The sequence below is a fragment of the Acomys minous genome (genome assembly GCF_964271855.1).
Source record: "Acomys minous genome assembly, chromosome: 18".
NCBI lineage: Eukaryota > Metazoa > Chordata > Mammalia > Rodentia > Muridae > Acomys > Acomys minous.
Genome location: NC_140501.1, coordinates 33573419 through 33594720, shown reverse-complemented (window position 1 = coordinate 33594720; position 21302 = coordinate 33573419). Strand labels below are relative to the sequence as shown.

General features: G+C 42.7%; 1 protein-coding gene across 2 annotated transcripts in view; it reads left to right on the top strand.

The window, feature by feature from the left end:
• Window positions 1-8072: 8072 nt before the first annotated feature.
• The window catches only part of TDRD3 (tudor domain containing 3), a 130528-nt gene continuing 117298 nt past the window's right edge, over window positions 8073-21302 (top strand). The window contains exon 1 of one of the 2 annotated variants that reach the window (XM_084767881.1): window positions 8073-8469. In XM_084767881.1, the coding sequence (XP_084624007.1) occupies window positions 8429-8469 (41 nt within the window). In that variant the 5' untranslated portion in view covers window positions 8073-8428. The remainder of the gene's footprint in view (window positions 8470-21302) is intronic. The other variant, XM_084767880.1, reaches the window with a different exon arrangement.

Genomic DNA, 21302 nt, shown 5'->3' with positions numbered 1-21302 from the left:
CTATAGATTGTAGTACAACTTCAAATTGGGGGTGGTAAGATGTTTCTCAATTCTTTTATTTTTCAGGATTGTTTTAGCTACCCTCTTTCCCCCCTGTTTTCTTTTCTCTTTTGTGTGTTTTTTATTTGTGTGTGTGTGTGTGTGTGTGTGTGTGTGTGTGTGTGTATGTGTGTGTGTGTGTGTTCCCACATGATGCTGAAAATTGTCCTTTCAGGATCTATGAAGAATTGTGTTGGAATTTTGGTGAGGATTGCATTGAGTCTATAAATTGCTTTTCATGGGATGGCAGTTTTTGCTATTTTAATCTTATGCATCCATGAGCATGGGAGAGCTTTCCATCTTATATCTTCTTCAATTTCCTCCTTCAATGTCTTAAGATGTTGTGGAATGATTATTAGGTTCTAGAGGGCTCCTTCACCCCAGCTAGCTCCCAACAATTGAGACAGAGACCTTTTAGGTTAATACAAGCTTTAAGGTGCCATAACTGGGCAGATATCAACCCTCAAAGCTTTTTTTGCTATTTCCCAGCTACAAAAGCCAAGTTACTTGCTATACTTGTTTCTGCCTAGGGTCCATCTATTCTGTGAGGCCAGCTCTCATGAGCATACACTGCCCCATAGTGACTTCTTTCTCTTTGGCTTTATTTCCTGCTTTATCTTCTACTTCCCTTTCTCCTCTCCTGGCCTCGTGGTCCCTCTCTGACCCCAAGTCTGGGAACCTAAGATCTGCCTACTTCTCTTCTGCTTAGTTACAGGCTCCTAACTAATTTTAATTAACTAATCAACTTTAAATTAGGGAGCAAGGTTTACACAGCGTGACTTGGTGTATGTGAGAATATGCTCCCCTGGATAGCAACCAGATCTTGGAGACCTGAGAAAGTGGGTATTGAGAGACACCACTGAGCAGTGTTTGATGATGCCTATTATTTTGTGGTTGTATTGGTGGTGGTAGTGTGTTTCCCTTCTTTTGATTTGCTGTCCTGGAATTACTTATTCTTTGTGTTTCCTGGGTATGGTTAACCTTTTTTAGGTTGACATTTTCCTGCTAGTGACTTCTGTAGGATTTGTATGTAGATGTTGTTTCAATTTGATTTTATCATGAACTGTCTTCTTTTCTCCATCTATGATGATGGAAAGTTTTGCTGGGTATAGTAGTCTAGGCTTGTAGTTGTGGTCTTTTAGAGCCTATAGAGCATCTGTCCGCTCCTCTGCTTTTTAGAGTCTCCACTGTGAAGTTATTCTAATAGGAGTGCCTTTCTATGTTACTTGGTTGCTTTTCCCTTGCAGCTTTTAATATTCTTTCTTTGTTTTCTATGTTTATTGTTTTGATTATTGTGTGTCAAACAAACTTTCTTTTCTAGCCCAGTCTAGACACTTAGGAGTGGAGATGGGCCAGGAAGGGGGCTGGGTGGGCCCACAGGAAGGAAGGAAGCTGGCATTCTTCATGCTTCTTCTTCCTCAATTGCTGTCTCCTTTATGTTAGGGAAATTTTCTTCTATGATTTTGTTGAAATATTTTCTGTGCCCTTGATGTGGGGTTTCTTCTCCTATTTTTATTATTGTTATATTTGGTCTTCCCATAGTGACCCAGATTTTCTGGATGTTTTGTGACTGGAGTATTTTAGATAGAACATGTTCTTTGACTGAGGGTACCCATTTCTTCTACAGTGTCTTCAGTGCCTGAATTCACTCTTTCATCTGTTGTATTCTGTTGGTGAGGCGTGCCTCTGAGGCTCCTGCTACAGTTCCTCAATTTTTTATTTCCAGATTTCTTTCAGTTTAGGTTTTCTTTGGTGATTCTATTTACACATTCAGATCTTAAAGTGTTTTGTTTGTTTGTTTGTTTCCTTCCCCTGTTCATTTGTGTTTTCATAAATTTTTTAAAGGATTAGTCATTTCTTCTTTAAGGACATTTATCACCTTCAAAAGGGCTCTTTTAAGGTCTTTGGTGCTTCAGCTGTGCAGTTCTCTGGGCCTGCTATCTGGGTTGCAGGCTCTAGTAGAGACATTGTCCAGGCTGGTATTGCTTGTATTTTTATGCTGGAGTCTATGCATCTGGGTTTGGGAGGATTGTAATTCTGGATGCTGATATCTGGTCTTGTCTTTGTTTTGTTCTTTGGTTTCTACTGCCCTGTCTGGTTCTTAGGATGGTGCTGTTGTGGCTGTGTATTGCCTAGTAAGAAACTTCCTCTGGGACCCTGATAGGTGTGGGCACTGGGGATTCCAAACAAAATGTATTTCTATGTAGTGGGAGCTGACACTTAGGAGTGGAGGTGGGCTAGGAAGGGGGATGCATGGGCCCACAGGAGGGAGAAACCAGTGTAGTTTTACCAGGACCTGTTTAGTCTCCTGGGAATGGGGACAAAGTGAAGAGAGGTTGAAGCAGATGATCTGTCACATAACTGGGAATGAGACTTGGTGATCAGATTTGGAGGAATGGTAGGAGATCTGAAGACCTGCTGTTATCCTACCTGCTGAGCTGGCAGGGGTGACCTGTGGGTTCCCAGGGAATGCTTGTTGGAGTTGGGGCTGGGGTAAGGTAACGAGTAATGCAAAGGGAAGGTGGAAGGGAAAGAACTGTGTGATCCACTGGAGACAGAGGCAAGGGGCAGGAGGGAGGACTCAGTCAGTAGTTGGCAGAGCAAGGGTTGAGCCTGGGGGATTTGATTTAGAGGAATTGAGGGAGAGACGAAGATCTGCTGTTTAATCTACCGGCTTCCTAGCTGAAGTGCTTCTGCACACTTTTGAGAAGGTATGTTGTAATGTTGGGGAGTGGCTCATTTGTATTTAAGGAAGAGTGACCATGGATAATTTGAAATGCATCCAGAAGATGCATAAGATTAAGATTATTCATCTTATAAGTGAGTACAACCAGATACTTTTGATGATCTAAAATAATAACATTTTGACATATGTAATTGTACCCATCTATTGTACATATCTTTAGAGCCTCTGCTTAGGCAAATGATTCTCTTAATTGCCTCTTTCTCTCACTAGGTGGAGCCTTTTCATGTTTTTGTAAATGCTGATTGAACATGTACATCACAACATGCATGCTACAGAATGCCTTCCCTAGAATTGCTGTTTGGAGTCAAGAGTCAGTGTTAGTTTCTCTAGATGTAAGATGTGTTGCATATAAACCCAGGGACCAATGATTTTTTCCCCCCTGCATATACAAAGGGAAAAGAAGAAAAGATGTTTGAGGAGGCAGGAGAGATGGGGAGACATCTCCATCTTTTTCCTTGATATCTGCTTGCTGACTTTCAGCTATCCATCCTAATTCCTCTGTTCCTTTTAAAATGTAATCTTAATTACTATATTTTTTAAAAATTTCTTTAACTTTTAATTTTTTAATGAATTTCACATTATGCACCCCAATTTTACTAATCTCCTCATCTCCTCATACTCACTCTTTGCCCTTGCAATCTCCCTTCCCCTCCCCCCCCAAAAAAACAAGTCTTCTTGTGGAAGCTATTGTGTGTCATGCAGTATACTCATTTGACACACTTCTTTGCTTGCAAATATTCACTGACTTCATTCATTGCTTGCAATGAGTCACTGACCTTGTTCAAGGCCTCTGGCTTCTGTTACACTATGAATATTCCCTCACTGGGACTCCACTTGGATATCCTGTTGTTGCCCTGTGTCATAGAGTTCCTGAAGTTTTGGGTCTGTAGGACTGAACCTTTCATTTGTTCTAGTAGTTCACTGAAAGGGTAGATATTGGCATGGGCCAACTCAAAGCCTTGGATTTGGGTCTAGGAAGTATCTGAGGTGGTTAGTTTGCTAGCTCACCTGCACTCACCAGCAGCACAAGCTTTCCTGCTTTTATGCCCTTGGGCCAGGATCACCCTCAACCTCTGCAACCAGGGCCAGCTCAACTATGCTGGCCAGACAAGGTTCAGGGCCTGCTCTCCCTCTCCTGGGCAGTGGGTGAGGGGCAGGGATAGCTCTCCTGCTTTCATGTCCTTGGGCCAACTCTTGTGCCTGTCATAGGTAGTAAGGAGGTAAGGAAGAGAGGAGGGCATCTCTCCTTTATGTAAATCATTGCAAGGCAAACAAGATGTGGGGCCAGCTCTCCCATGTTCATACCCCTGTGACTGGCTCACCTACAACTCCCAAAACCAGGGCCAGCTCTACTGTGCTTCCTGGATGAGGGATGAGGCCCACTCTCCTGAGTACTGCAGCTGGTGGGGGGCAGGTAAGCTCTCCTGCCATCAGGGCCAGCTCTCCCACAATGCCCAGGGAAGAGATGGGGCCAGTACTACATAGTCCTCAGACATCATCATGGCCCCAGGTGGCAGCCCAGGCTAGAGATGTCAGCCTGCCTTTGGTGATAACAGATCCCTGCTTCTACAGGGCCATGGACTCAAACATGAGTGGAAGCACAGGCCAGAATATCTTCTTGGCCACAGGTGGCATCACTGGCTACTCATATCAGGCTGTTCCTTACTACCACTAAGTCTCTAGTTCTGCCTCTCTTCATTGTGCACATATCCCTTTTCTCTTTCTCTTCCATCCCTCCACAATTTACTTAGTGGCATCTAAGGTTTCATGGGTTTTTAGGGTCATCTTAGGAGTGATCACTGCTGTATGGCACCAGGCAGGGGTCATTTTGGGAGTGGCACAGGAGTGGTGGTCATCTCAGGCTCACTCCCTACCCAGATTATGTGGTATTATGTTTGAGGTTGGTCTGGTCTGTCCGAACGAGCAGACCCCAAAATGTTTGTGACCTTGCCTAAAACGTTGTTCCTGTTTGACCAATAAAAAGCCAATACATCTGGACAGGGCAAAGGGAATAGGAGTGGCTAAGGTTTGTGGGCTTGGGGGAGAGAGACCAGAAGAGATGAGGAGGAAGAAGGGAGGCTGGAGCAATGGGTGAGGTTCAAGAAGAAGCTCATGGCTGGCATGGATGGAGATTTTGCCCAGATGGTGATAATTAGCAAGTATTTGGGATTATGGATGGGAGGCAGCTTGATATAAATTATTAGAAGTAACTTGTATGGCATTGGGGCAGGGTATGGGGTACCTGCCTCCATATGGGAGGTAGTTTAGGGGATTAATTTCTGCCTTGCTCCAGGTTAACTAAGGCTAATTTAAAATATAGCAGGTATTCTGTGTTTCACTGATTGCTAGTGGATTAGAAAATACCACCATAATAATAACTATAGGGCTAATAATCGACTTCATTAGACCCTACTTATAAAATAATCACAACAGTATCAGGTGCTGGTTGTCCAGTTTTTTTGCTTTGCTTTTGTTTTTTAACTTGGTGCTCATTACATACATCAAGATTGTCTCAAACTAAAAATCCTCTTATTCAGCATTGTGAATGCTGATATTACAGGTATGTACCACCGTACACATCTGGTTGGTACCAGTCCTTAAATGTCAACTATTTTTCTGTTTTGTGGTGCTATGGAACTACCACTTTTCTTACACATTTTCTGATTATGTTGGCATAATTGGAAACAAAAGAACATAGACAATTTTTACTTCAGTGCATTTTTAAATTGGTATACCATTTTTATGCTAAGCTGAAATCATCTTCTTTTTATTCCCAGTACCACACTCTGGGACTGATGAACACAAATGTACAATTCTTGCATGTGAGGGCCTTAAATTTCTGAAGGTCACTATTGCAGCACTTTTATTCTTTTGTATCTAAACTTTTTACTTCCTTGTTTCTATATTGATTATGTTGCCAAAACAACAGATTATAGTGGAAAATAAAAGCGCAACATTATAAAGCATCAAGAAATACAACAGACATTTTTTATTGAGATACATAAAATACAATAGGAAATTAACATATTATTTGTATGTAAATAAATATTATTTATATGTAATAGTACAAGTATTGCTTGTACTATTCAAGCAATAGTAACTCAAAGTATGGTCATAATAGCTAGTCTGTTTGCTTAAAGAAATAAAATGTAAGGATAAAGCCTGAACTATCTTTAGCAGTTGCCCTCAGATTTCTTTTACACTCTCCTTTACAGTGACTCTCCTTAGATGGCCATGCATTCTTACAATTTCATCTTGTGGTTGTTGTTTTCAGTTCTGCTCAGCTATATTCTTCTACTGTTTTCAGTGTAAGAACCTCTTTCTCCACTGAAATGACAGAGGAATCAAAGTAATTTTACTCACTTATATTTTGGGTGTTAATTTATATCTTTGACTTCAAATGGATTTATTTCTTGTTTTTTTCTCTCCTTTGTTTTGTATTTATAATCTGGTCCACCTCTTTAAACCCTTTACCCCATCTTGCGTTCCAAGGCAGGTTTCTCTTATAGCTTGGGACAGCCTCAAACTCATTATGTAACCATGAAAGACCTTGAATCAACCATTCTCCTACCTCTACCTCTAGAGTGCTGGGATTATGACATGGGGCACCATATCCAGTTCTTATTTTTGTGGTACTCAAAATGCATGCATTGTCAATACTTCAATGTGTCACTATTTTACTTTTTTGATGCTTTCATTGTAATACATTTCTCTAGTAGGAATCACACTCGAAGCAGATTTCAAGACAGGGTTTCTCTTTGTAGTCTTTGCTGTCCGGACTTGCTTTGTAGACCAGGCTAGCCTCGAACCCCTTCCCTCTGCTTCCCCAAGTGCTGGGATTGCCCGGTGTGCCACCTGGCCTGGCACCGGATTTAGTAGTTTGTGTTACATTTAACCTTAGTCGTAAGTACCTGCAACAGCGAATTCTTTTAGTATCACAGTGAATGTGAGAACAAGTGTAACTGCTAATTTATTCAGTGATTCTGGTCACTAGGACATCATAATTTCCACAAGTAACAGTTTACACTAATTAAAAGATGTAAATGTTCTGTAAGAGGATATTCTGTTTAATAACTAATAAAATTGGCACTGAATCATCTATCTTTAAAAAATATATATATTAATATCATATATCTATATCTATCTATCTATCTGTGCACATAATAAACACACTTACCGCTCATGCTTGACTTAAAACATTTTATACTACTGCAAATATTGGGGAATAAGGTAAAGTTTCTCCTGATTATGATCATACTAGTACACATACTAAAATATACCTAAGAGCAGTGTGTTCGGAAACACACACATCACATCATTTCCCCTAAGGACCGCATTGTGACTTTATAATTGCAGATCCAGAGAAGACGAGCTAAATTCAGAAAATGGTGTTTTGGGAGATTTCGTCTAACCTCAGGATACTTAATATCCTTTTTTGTAACTCTCAAGTTGCTTCCAAGTCTCAGGAGCAAGCTGCCAATTTTGCAGTTTCTGTCCCAAGTCTGTCTTTGTGATGGTGGCAGTAGTTGAAGCAAACATTGCGACGGGTTGTGGACCGCGTCTCGGTTCTTAAACAGTCCTTAACCCCGCAGAAGCAGTGGGACGCACCTCTTTCTTCCCCTTTTCCCTCTGCCACCGCCATGGAGGCGAAGGACCCAAACTGTGGAGCAAACTTTTCGGAAGCACTTCCAGGCACCATCCCGACTCCTCCTCTCCGATTGGCCTGCGTGACTCCCGATGGCCCAATCACGCTCGGAGCATCTCGGCGCATCGGTGGCGTTGCCGCGCATGCTCGCTGGGAGACCCGCCGTGTAGACCGGTCCTCCGGCGTGCAGCAGAGGGCACGGTGTGGGGCGGCGCTAGTCTGGTTGGGTGCCGGTGCCAAGGTCGCGGGGCCGCGCTGGGGCAGGGCTACGCCCAATAGGAGGGTGACAAGAAAAAGCTGTGCCTCTCACTACTGCCTGGTTTCAAAGCCAACTCCCCTAAGTGCAGGGTTAGCCTCGCTCACCCATGTGCCCGCCGGGACTCAGGAGGGGAGCGGGATGCTGTCTTCTGAGTCTCGGCGGGCCACGAGGCCAAGTGAATGGAGGCGACCCTGACCAGAACAATCAACACCGGTGCAGAATGGGCTGGGCTGCACCGCCCCAAACGTGGCCGCCGTAGCATCATTCCCCCCCCCCCCCACCCCCCAAGGCGCCGCCCGGGCCGCGGGGGTCCGTGTCCCGCCCCATCAGGCGGCCCCGGGAAGCGCGGCTCCCCTAGCGTGCAATTCACAAAGTAACCAAGCAGCACGATCGGGGGTAGGGGTGGGGGCACCAGCCTAGCGCGGTCCCCGCGGCAGCGCCGGGTCCGATCCCCGGGCCCAGGCCGCGTTTGGCGGCTCGCCGCTCCCAAGCCCGGGCCGGCCCCTGCGGCCGCTCGCAAAACGCGGCGAGCGGAACCGGCACGCGGAAGCGCCCGTCGCACTGAGCATGCCCAGTGGCCCAGTCGAACGGAGGAGTTTTTCTTTTTTTCTTCTTTTTCTTTTCTTTCTTCTTTTTTTCTCTCTTTCCTCTTCTTTTTCTTTTTCTGGGTCTCCACTAGGAGGCCCGTCCCCCACCCCCAGTACAGACCCCCGCCGTCCCCGGGCCTGAGCTGCAAACCATGGCCGAGGTGCCCGGCGCCGCGTTGTCCCAGGCGGGTTGGTAAGTGCCGAGTCGCGCCGGCCGCCCGACCGTGGGCTCCGGTCGAGCCCCGGGGAAGGTCGGGAGAGGGGCGCCGGGGACGCGGGGTGGGGGAAGGCGGACACCGGCACCCGCCCGCGTCCTCTCGGGGGCCCTCGGGGCCGGCTCCGCCCCCGGCGCCACGCGGAGCTCGGCGAGTTCCCCCCCTGCTCCCCTCGGGGCGGCGGCCTGCGACCCGGAGCGGAGAGGCGGCCCGCGGGGAGAGAGCGAGCGAGGCCTCCGGGCCCGGGAGCGGGCGGCGGCCAGGCCCCGGGCAGCGCCGCCGGGGAGGACCCGCGGGGCCGAGCACGGCGCGCCGCCGCCCCGAGAGGGTGTTCGCTGCGGCGGACGCGGAGAGGCGGCGGCGGCGGCCTGCGGGAAGTTGGCGGGAGCACCGAGTCCAGCCCCGCGCGGCGGCCGGAGCCGGCCTGCCGCCCCCGTTTCAAACTACGGTGCAGACCGACCGGAGCGCCGCTGCCTTCGCTTGCACGCTCAACTTGCGAAGCAGAGACTGACCGCCCGGGCTGCTCGTGCGGGGGGGCGGGGGGTGCCCCGTGGAACTTTTCTTGAAAGGATGGCGTTGGTCCGATTTCTAAAGGACGTTTCGTGTCGTGAATTTTGGGGATCTGAAAGCAATTAAAAATACCATTAGAAATTAAGCAGTTTCTGGAATTGCAGCCATGACAGTTGTAAAACATCCTGTTTAATTCAGCGTCGCTTTTCCCAGCCTGGCATAGGTACCTTCTGTGCTGATGGGTAGAATGAAACAAATGATTTGTCCTAGCTTTCTGAAACTACACTTTAGGAGAAGCATTAAGGAAACTACTGCAGTGTTAGTGAACTGTAAAGAACAGACAGAGAGAGCACTTAATGACTTGAGGGTTACTTTCCTAGAGAAGTGGGCTCTGACAGATGGTGAAGAAAGGCTTTGTAGGTAACAAGAGTTAGAAAAGTGCCTATTGTTTTGGAGATAGGACTCTAGATCTCCATGGTTCTTGGAAGTAGGAAGATGTCTGAGGATTCAAACCAAGAAGTCACTAAAGGATTGGAATTTGACTTGAGTCATAAAAGTTTTCATCAACTGGGCAGTATAGTTAACACCTGTGCTGTGAAGATTTTGCTACTGACTTGACAGGCTTTTTTTTTTTTTTTCTATTTTCCTTTTTCCTACCTTCACAAGTTTGAAGATGAAGAGAAGGAATTGTTAAGTAACTTTCTCCATGACATGGCTAGAAAGTGGTTGAAATAAATGTTGACTTAACAAAGCTGGTCCTGGCCTGTGTGTTTACCACTTAATTTGCTTATCCCCCCCCTCTCCTCTTTATCATCTAATAAAGTACAGACCTCTTCATCCCCCATCACTTATACAACAAATTGTAAGTTAAACATTTCACCTTATTTAGTTTTATTTTGTTCTTTTACTGGAATGCCACCTTTCATTTTCTTGATTTTTTTTTTTTTAACAAGACTGTCCAGAATAATCGTAAGTCAATCTTTCATTTCAGTTTATGTAGCCCACCCTGGCCTTGAACTCATGATGGAATTGCAAGTGTGGGTTGCTCCAGACTTTGCGTCTATTTGAATTTACTCCATTCTTCATTGAACTGAGCCCCAGTCTTATAAACTAGTGATACTCCTTTATTTACAAATGCTGCTTTTTGACAAAATGCATTGTAGAACACCATATCCTCTAGGAAGGTTTGTTATGTTATTGGCATCTCAGATTATTCTAAATTTGTCGTGTTTGGATTCTTGAAGGGCAGAGAACCATATTTTTTTTTTCCTGTGATACCCAGAAATATACCACATCCTTGGGTCTTATTAAGTCAAAAGAGTTGACCTTGGAATGGCCTTGTCAGTCAGAAGTGCCAGTCTGAGTGGTTTTCTGCTTTTTGAGATTGTTACAAATCTCCAGCGATATTACATTTTAACATTTGCCACTTTGTATTGCAAGTTAGCTTTACTTGTTTTTTTCCCCCCCACCAGTTTTGCTTCTGAAGAGCCCAGATAAATAAAGGCAGTGATCATTAAAGTTCTTAGATCTCTAAGGCTGGTAGAAATTTCCTGTAGTTCCTGACCCATGTTCACCAGTCCTAGTTTGTGCCAAGGAAGGCATGGTCTCTCTCTAATGGTGTGGCTTGTACTGGGCCTTTAATTAGAGACTTCCCAGATTACAGTCAGAATTTCAAAGGACAAGAGTGCTTAGAGGAAAAGTTTAGACTGGAGAACAGCTTTGAACAACTCAGAGTTGTGACATCCCGATTTCCCCTTGCTCTGGGGTTGTTGACACCAACAAAGCATTTTTGAACTCAAGTATGTTGTGTGCTAAAGTAGCTGTAGATCTTAAAATGAAATGCTAAAACATCTACACTGTTATTAATCTGGTTTATCACTATGTAAAATAGTAAGTTACGGAAGTACTAGTAAATGGCTTATGCTGATAGTGTGATCTTTAGGGGGGTGCAGTAGACAGATTTATTGTTGAAACTTATAGAATTGTATTTTTTTTTAAAGTCACAGATGTTCAGTAATATCTTTGCCAAACTCAGGGCTTTAAAATATAAGTTAAGCAGTTTCATGCCGCACCCACCCCACACCCCTGGCTTGTAGCAGGGAGGATTAAGTTTCATGGACTTCAGTTTAAATGTTTTAGGGATTTCTGCAGTTAAGTACTTCGTTTAAATATCTAAAATGGCACCCCGGACCCTTGTAATGCTTACTTCCATGCATAAAATAACTTCATAGACGGGATTTGGCTATATAATTGTATAAGGAACAGTATTGATTGCGTCTTGTTTTTCCTTGTTCATCTGAAAGGGGTTGTCTATTTCTACACTCACATTTTGTCTTTGAATCTTTTTTATTTTTTTTAATATTTTTGCCTGTGGTATATGCACACATATGTGTATATGAATACCAGAAGAAGAGACTGGGTATCTTGCCCCATCATACTCTGCTATATTCCTTTGATAGAGAGTTTCTCATAGAATCTGGAGCCTGCTGCTTAGTTTTTGATAGACTTCCCCAGCAAGCCTCTGTGGTCATCCTGTCTCAAGTGGGGCCACACCTAGCTTTTTACGGGGGTGATGGGGGAATCCAAATTCAGTTCTCTTATCTGAGCCATTTTGTACCTCCCTCTCCGGTTCCTTCATTCCCCCCCTCTTCTTTTTAAATATGTCAGGAGAATGTAATCTTTGAATTTATGTTTGTGACACCATATTGTCTCTAGACTTAATACTGTGTAATTTATCTCTAGTGTGAGAGTGAGGAAAAAACAAATCATTGAGAGTAATAGTTTGCTCAGTTCTAAGTAGTGGGACCAAGAATAGAGTTCACATATTCAGAAATTCAGTACTTATTTGTAGTGAGTTGTGGTGACCACTTCTCATTTAAATGGTTGGTTAAAAATAACAAGCTAGCTTTGCTGGTGTATGCTTGTAATCCCAGCCTGGGCTTCATATTAGACCGTCTCAGAAAAAAAAACCCAAGCCAACAAACAAAACCAGGATTAAACCCTACATTTAAAAATGGATTTTTTAGCCAGGTAGCATGGTTTATAGGGTGAGTTCAAGGACAACCAAGGCTACACAGTGAAGTCCTGTCCCGAGGGGGTGGGGTGGTGGTGGAATTGTGTACTGTTTTTTGAGGGGGGAAAGAAGCTTAGTCTGAGGGGTGGTTATGTCATAATGAAAGAAATCATTTACGCTGTATCACCTAGACCTAAGTTTTGAAGTCTTAAAAGAATTTCTGAAAAAACAAATCACTATATTTTTTGTTTTGTTTTGTATTTTGTTTTCTTCAGCAGTTTAGGGTTGAAGTTCTCTAAGGTAGCATTAGGAATGGTATTTTTTTAGGCTGAGTGTGGTGACTCACTGCTGTAGTCCCTGAATGGAGCTGGAAGATTCCGGGCCAGCCTGGGCTATAAAGAAATAGCTTGTCTGAAACAAAACAAAACAAAAAAAACAAACTATGTTTTCATATTATTAAAAATATGCATTTTTGAAACCCAGAACATTGATGATTTAACCTCAGTATTCCCTGTGGTGTTTGTTTGTTTTAATTTTGATAAAATGGAGGGGTAGAGCATGATGTCAAACCGTTACCCCCTAGATTCCCACCTTTCCTTTGGCTTATCTCACTTTGCCTACTGCCACCACACTGGTATCTTCTGTCCCAAGTACATTGGTAACTCCATTTGTGTCACCTTTCAACAACTAAGAAACTGCAGCTTATCTGTTGTAGTCAGCTGTGGTGCTGGAGGAGAGCAATGGTAGGCAAAATAGTGCTGAAAATGGACTCAGTGCAGAGCAGCTTACAAAGGGAGCCTTTACCCTTCCTGTACATCTTGCCTCAGGTGAAGAAGTGGAGCAACTTTCAGACATAATGCTGGGATTTAACATTCCCCACTTTTATGTCCCACCACCCAGAAGCTTCTTAATAGCCTTATTAATTATCACAATAAAGAGTGTGGTTGTCATTCTTCAGCCCACCCTCTGTGCTTTGCTTGTTCGGTTGGTCTCAGTTTTCTCACACTATTCCCCAGGAGACTGCTGGTGAATGAGCGTGTTTTACAGCACAGATAGAACCTTTGGTAGTAGCACCAGTATAACCATATCAGTGCTAGTGGTTGCGTAGTAAGTTTATAGAAAGGATATTAGGGATTTTTATTCATCCATGTTACTCTGTAGCAACTGTTGCACAGGTATACTTGTACACAGTATTGTTCCTCCTCCTCCTTCCCTCGTCTTCCATCTTCCTTTTTTCTTGACACATGGCCTCACTGTGTATTCTAAGCTCGTCTTGAACTGGGAATTGGCTTCAGCTGTCCTAGTGCTGGTATTACAACCAGTTACAGATGTACACCACTATATGAAGCTTTTTATATTTAGTGGTGAAGTTACACATTAAGTGCATACTAATTTTTCTTTGTGAAATTGTGAAATGTATCCCCCCCCCCATAGCCCCTCAACAGAGTCTCTAGCTATGGCTATCCTGGCTATCCTATAACTCACTATGTAGATCAGCAGGCTAGACTTGAACGTCCAGAGCTCCACCTGTGTCAGCCTCTTTAGCCCTGAGCTTAAAGGTGTGCCACCATACCTGGCTCATGAAGTGTATTTTCATTACCAATTTGATAAAAATATTCTTGTACTTTTTTGGGAAGGATCACAATCATAACATCTTTTAGATGCTGAAGAACATTAGAAGAAACCAGCCACTTTGTGTGTGTGTTTGTGGCGAGGCGGGCAGGGGTGGGGGTGGGGCCGAGTGTTTCAGGAAGGCTTATTGGAAACACCTTTATTTATTACCATTATTTTTAGACAGGTTCTCACTATGTAGCTCTGGCTGCTAGCCTAGAACTTGCTATGTAGATCTGACTTGATTTGAACTCACAGACATCTTGTCTGCCTCGGCCTCTGCCTCATCTTTCAAGTGCTGGGATTAAATGCCTGCCCTATACTCAGCTTGGAATCACCTGCTGTTGTACAATATTTCCCACCTTAATGCACGTTGATAACCTCCCTCTAGTTTACATTACTTGCTGAGTTAAATGTTGAAAAGTAGTGTGCCTTTTTTAACTTTCTGTCTTAGAGTGTGTGGCATATCCCTTGCTGCTTCTCTTGATAGTGTAAACTGGGCATTTCATCAGAGTGCTCCGATTATAAGGAGCTGTTCCCAGTCATTTTTTGGTGACTAACCTATAAATCTAGTTGCAGCTGCCTGGAGGCTTGACTGCCTCAAGCATGAAGAAGGTCTATAAAGAAACTTGCTGCCTCAGCAGGTTGAAAATAAATTTCTTTCTTTCATACAGCAGCATTTGCTAAATCAACTAAAAACTGCATAGTAACAGTTCAAGAATCATAAAAATAGCACATCAGCTTACTTTAGCTTATGTTTTTTCGTTCTGACAAAAGAAGAATATTGGCATTTTGATGATTTCTATTACATGTAAGTTCTGTCAGTTGAAAACTTCTTAAGATCTGCAGTGTGTAGGCAGCTGACATACACTTTTTTTTTACATGATTTGTACAATAAATAGTAGACTATTGTAACAGCAACAGAAAACGTTTGATATAAAAATTTGAGATACTTGTGGAACCATAGCACCATGAAGGAAAGCACAAAAAGGGGAAAAGAAATATGTCATACTGTGACATAAGTTGTCAGTCAAAGATGTAGGGAGCAGAGAGGAGAGGCATGATGGTGGGAAGGGGAGGACTCACTGCTCGGATGGACTGTAACCTTAGTAGGGTCCACCTGTCCTGGGAGGGAGGGAGGTGGGGGGGGAGGCACGGGGGGGGGGGGAGAGAACGAGAACTCATGTCTGCGTGTATAGGCCCTTTTTACATGCATTGCAGTTTCTGTGGTTTTTAAGGTGCTCTCAGTATAGTGGTATTGGGTGTATGCTATCTTTACATAGAAATCAATATAAAGAAATGTAGCCCCAGCAATAATGTATGTACTGAAGTAAATATTTATGTTTCCCGTCTGCAAGATACTGTGTTTGTTTTGGAGTGTAGTGATGTAATGACAGGCAGAATTTAAGCATGTTCTGCACTGTTGTTTTTCTTGCAGGGTGGTGTTGAGACACATCTGAAAGCAATTAACCCAGACTTGGAAGCCTGGAGAAATTTCCAATATATTCGCATTGCTTGTGTGCATCCTGTCTAGCACCGTGCCTAATTTTTGTCTAGGGAAAAGCGGGTAGACCCATCACTTTGTCTATTAACAAACAATTATTGAAAATTGCGTTGTGGCAGGCAGTACTTTTTACTTTACTTTGTAGTTACTAGAAAGAAGTTGAGTTTTAAGCAGGGGTGGGGGCTAAGGTAAGCGTACCATAACAATTTGGATTCTGCTATCCTAGTTCTGTAGTAGCTGGAGCTGGGCAGGAATGGGTGGTGGTGGAGAGGGAGTACAGGAGATTGCTTTCAGAGATATTTGTGAATTAAACAGAACATTTCAGGGCTTGAAGAGTTAATAAAAAGGGTATTAGGAATTTTATGCTATTCCGTAACAGCTGTTAAAAAGTGTGACAAAGGAAGTGGTAAGGAATGATTTCTAGTTTTCAGGCTTACACACATGGCTCAGTGATAATTTTTTTTTAAAATGAGGATTATTAGAATATTACCGTATTTTGCAAGTGGTTGGGTCATGAGCTAAAATAAAATATTATTTGACTTGTGGGATGCCTTTGTGTCATCTGAATCAGGTGTTTGCTAGGTGTTAGAAAATAGTAATTGCGTTCTTAGGACTGAAGACCAGACTAGAGAGTGAAGCCACTCGCGACCAGTGAAGTAGCTGTTAACACTGGGTTAGTCAGCTGGGTAGACAGAGTACCCAACAGGTAATTTAAAGGAGGAAAGACTTACTTTGACTCATGCATTCAAGCATGGCTAGTTGACTGTACTCTGACAGAGGGGTAAGGGTAGGGGTGGGGGAAAGGGAGGGAAGAAACCAATCTAGGAACAAGCTATATCATTCTAAGGCACATTTTTATTAACTTACTTCCCCTTATTGGGCCCTGCTATGGTTTCTGCTACTTTCACTGTCTAATAGTTCATTTGATTATGACCTCACCAGTAGATAGTGCACTGATGAGATGAGAGGCCCCATCACTCATTTACTTCTCAAAGACCTCATCTCAAACACGGCTGCTTTGGATTCTGAGTCTTCAATATGAAAGCCTCTGGGGGACGTTTTAGTGTAGGCGATGGCCATATGTAGCTACTGAGCACTTAAGATGTGTCTACTCTAAGTTCAAATGTGCTGTAAGATGTGTAGTGACTTTGGAAAAGTTAGAGTAAAAACGTAAATTTTACAATATTCTATTGTTTATATATTGAAATAATATTTTCAATATATTGCTCTATTGTTTATATTGTTTCAATATATTGTATTAAATATAGGAAGTTAGTTTTTTCTATTTCTATTCATTTTAAAATGGGACTGCTAGAGGGGCTGGAGGATGGCTAAGTGGCTAGGAACACGTACTGCTCTTGAACAGGACCTGAATTGACCTTGTAGTACTTACAGCAGGTATACAACTGCTTGCATACTGTCTCGTCCATCCAGAGGATGGGATGGCTCTGGCCCCTGGGGGCACCTGCTCCCAAGCGCACAATCCACACACAGACACAGGTGCATGCACAGCTTTAAACTGTTGTTTCTGTTGGACAATACCGATCTGAGAACCAGCCTCTTGAGTGAGAAGCTGCATTCAACTACTGAGAAGTTTCCGCAGTTTTTTCTTTACAGGAGATTTAGCCTAATATCAAACATTAAATATTGAATATCTAAGTAAAGTTTGACTTTCCTTAGAAAATTTATAGTTTATAATTATAAATTACAATCTTATAAACTCCTGAAAGGAAAGAATCACGTATAGGCTGTTCTCTTGTTAACTGTCAGTCGTGAGGAACAGAAAACACTCTTCATCTGTTGCTGGTTAGGGCAGGAAGCATGTGCAGTAGGCTTCTCTCTGTTTAGTTCCCAGGACTCCTGTTAGCAGCGCCGGTGACTGTCTTGCCCATGGCAGCCCTGAGGTGGTTCAGGCTGTCACAAGGCAGTAGCAGGAAGCGCAGCCATGTATGTGTTCATGTCTCTTTCTTTGTCTTAGAAAACTGCTGGTAATCATGGAGGTTTCTGCTCTGATAACCTTAGCTACGCTAGCCCCCTTCCACAGGTGCTTTTCCTCAACACCATATAAGGGCCCATCCTCCAATACTTCAGAATGCAGATCAAGCTCTAACATGAGGTTTGAATGGGAGAAAGCATATTCAAAGCCTCGCAAATGAGCTTTCCGCAGGATCGTGTTGGTTTGACTACTTTTTCCTATGTTTCACTTGGGGTGGGATGGGGTAGGGTTAGTACTCAGGTTGTCTGAATCATCTTTAGTTGCAGCATTTTGAAGTTGATGAAGATAAGGATAGAGTTTTTCCTTTGTTTTGGTTGCTGTTGGCAATTTTCCTGCTTACCTTTTCTGGCTGTATTTTTTTTTAAAACCATTTTTGTCTGTTTTCATTTAATCACAAATCCATCAGAAGTCTTTATTGTTTCTTTGATAATTCAAAATTGATTTATATTAGAGGTTTTCAAATACAAATGTTAAAGACATTATGGCTGTATGGATACTGTAAAATTTTAGTAGTTGTTTCCACATGTTAGTATGCTTTTTGTTATTTCTGTTGTTGTTGAAGTCCAGCCTTAGACCATGGTGATCTGATAAGATACAAGGTATTATTTCAATCTTCTTGTATCTGTTGAGGTTTGCTTCGTGACCAACTATGTGATCAATTTTAGAGAACGATCCATGGGGTGCTGAGAAAAAGGTATAATTTTTTGCATTTGGATGGAAAGTTCTGTAGATATCTGTTAGATCCATTTGATTCATGACATTGGTTAATGAGGTTATTTCCCAGCTTAGTTTTTGAATCAAAGACCTATCCTTGAGTGAAAGTGGGGTGAGTGAGTTCACCCAGAAGCAAAAAGAGACAAATGGTATATACTCACTTATATCAAAACACTAGTCCAAGGGATACGTACCATGAAAAACTTTACTTACCAAGAAAGTGGGTCAGAGGAGAGGACATCCTATTGAGACTTTAGGTGAGAGTAGCATGGAAGAATGGGGAAATAGTAGGACCCACAGGGTCCTGGAAACCTACAAGAACTAAGGCACCAGCCAAGGAGAATATAGGCAGCAAACTTCGAACCCCTACCAAGACCTAGCCGACGAACATGATATTCTCCACCGTTGACTGGAGAGTGAGATCTGACTCTCACACGAACTCTGGTGCCCCTTTTCTGACCACGTCCCCTGGATGGGGAGGCCTGGCGGCACTCAGAGGAAGGATAGCAAGTTACCAAGAAGAGACTCGATATTCTAAGAGCATATATAGGGGGAGGATGTCTCCCTCAATCTCAGACATAGGGGAGGGGAGAAGGGGGGAAGTGGGAGGGAGGGAAGAATGGGAGGAAACAGGGGAAGGGCTAACAATCGAGATGTAATATGAATAAATTAATAAAAGAAAAAAAAAGACAAGAAAAAAATTTTAGTAGTTGTTTTTCTGTCCATGCCTACATAGTTGGTGCAAAGTAGCCACCTAAAATAACAATTGGCTTTGTGGGTTTTTGTTGTTGTTTGTTTGTTTGTTTTTCAAGATAAGGTTTCTTCATGTAGCTCTGGCTGTTCTGGAACTCTCTCTGTAGGCCATGCAGGCCTCAAACTCAGAGGTACAGCCTGCCTCTGTGAGTGCTGGGATCATCGGTGTGTACTATCACCCAGATAACATTTGACATGGTCGATGAATACAACATTTTTATCTGTCTTTCAGTGACCAGTGTGGTACTCACTACATTTTCTAGCAATTGTGAAGATTTTGCCGAGATGGTTTAAAGAAAGAGATCTTTATATAATTTCATCTTAAGAAATTGAGAATTTAAAGTCGGACTTATTTGCTATAATGGAAGAGAGTACAATGTCAAATATATGTTAACAGGTGTGGAATAATGAGATACACTTAATATGTAAATGACCATGACACAAATCACAGTTTGCACACTGAAGAAAGTCTGGCTCTCTTAAAAGGGCAAGAGAGCTTTGAGTTTTGTTTATCCTTACATGAATAAATTTATACTTACATGAATATATGTGTGAAAAATATTTACATTGGTGTTAATGAATATGCAGAACTGGACTGTGGCACACACTTCTCATGTTTAAAAGCAGCAGCCTACTTTAGTTAGGCTTAGGCTTAGGGCTCAGCAGAGCTTTCATGGTATAGAGGTCTAAATTCCAGCCATTTTCCTCTGTGTCTTAAAACAGTCCGGCGTTCTGGGACAGTTCTGCGTTGTGCTTTGGTCACCTTGTTGGTTCCACATGTGAGGCACACAGTAGTGTCTGGTTTCACTTGGCAGTCTGTCTGTCGTAGACTCCAGATACGTGCTCAGTTGTCTTCTGCAGTTTAACAGGGCTCCCTTGGTGATTCTTTGGCACATGAAAGTCAAGAATATTGTAATTGTTTGCATGGCAAAGCCAAGTAGCTGTCATATCTCAGTTACAAAAGGAAGTACTCTCAGAAAAGGGAAGGACAGAGGAGAGCCACAGAGTTTGTTCTTTGATGGGGGGATGACACGTGTCACATCCTTTGTTTCTAAGAATTTTAATCTCATGTCCAGCTGAGAGACATTATAAGAACTGTGACCTAGCTCAGTGATTGTTAAGTTGTCAACTTAAAATATTTCCAGTGTGTCATAAATCTGTGTCTTGCAAATTGTACAACTGCGAGGGAGTGTGAGGTTGTTCTAAGATTTTGTGCTCCCCCCCGGATTCTGTACCTGTTCCATCACCCAGAGTTAGGAGAGTTTGTTGTTTGGCATTGTTTGATCTGTGGCTCCCGCTTGAAGCTGTTCTATTCTACCTGGAAACATAGAACTTTTGAAACAGTGATGACCTTTGAATTACGCTAAATTTGAGTAAATTGGTAGGAATAGAGAAAGCCTTACTTTTGAGGGGTCTTTTATACTATTTGACTTAATTTATTTGATATTTATAAAAGTTAAAGTGATAATCGCATGCTTATAAGTGGCTCTTCAGCTTGCGAAGCCTTCCTACTTCATATCAGATTTCACATCAGTAAATGAAAGATAGTATATTTGCTGATGAGTAGGGATTATGAATGTTAGTTGGGTACATGTATGCAGTCACAGGACATGGGAGGTAGGGGCAGGAGGAGGAGGAGTTAAGGGCTAGCCTCAGCTATATATCAACTTTGAAGCTAGCCCTTCTACATAAGAGCATTTCAAAACCGACAAATAGATGACTAAGTAAGGGTATGTATATAGATTACAAGCCTCACAGAAGATACCTAGTGTGATACACCAGACAGTAGGTTTAGGAGATGTCTTTAGGATTTTGTAACTCTTTGCACTTTTAGTTATGAATTAATATTAGCTCATATTAGCGATTATGAAGCTTACCCGCCGTTATATTAGCTACTTTTGAATTAGTCCTGCTTTGGCATGTTTTCTTTTTTTTTTTTTTTTTTAACCTTATTGCAATAGTTTTCATGTATAAATGGAATTGTTTATTGTTATCGGTGATGCTTTAATAAAATACATGTAGCTACAGGTTTCTATGCATCTAAGACATATACTTTCTTATTATTCCTTCTACTGGAAATAGATTCTTTTCTCATATAATACACCCTGATTATAGCTTCTCTTCTCTCTCCTGCTCCCAGCTGTGCCCACCTCTCCTCCCTTCCAGATCCACTCCCTTTCTTTCTCTCACTGGAAGCGAACAGACTTCTAAGAGATAGTATTAAAATATAACAAAGCAAAATATAGTGAGATAAAACAAAAGCTATGAAATTGAAGTTGGGCAGGACAAACCAACAAAAGGAAAAAAGCCCAAGAGAAGACAAAGAATTAGAGACCCATTTGTTCAGGAGTCCCATAACACTCTAAACTAGAAGCCATAACGTAGACACAGAGGACCTAGTGCAGACCTGTGCATGCTGCTTCACTCTCTGAATTCATGGCATACGAGCTTTGCTCATGTTGATTTAGAGAGACTTGTTTTCTTGTTGTCATCTATCCCCTCTGGCTCTTTAATTTGTTCCTCCTCCTCTTCCATTGAGTTCTGAGGGGGAGAGATTTGATGGAGACATCCCATTTAGGGCTGAGCGCTCCAAGGTGTCTCAGTGTGTAATGTATGGCTGTGGGTCTCTCTATTTGTTCTCATTTGTTGTAGGAGGAACCTTCTCCGATGATGGCTGAACAGGGACTTAATTATGGTTACTCCCATAAAT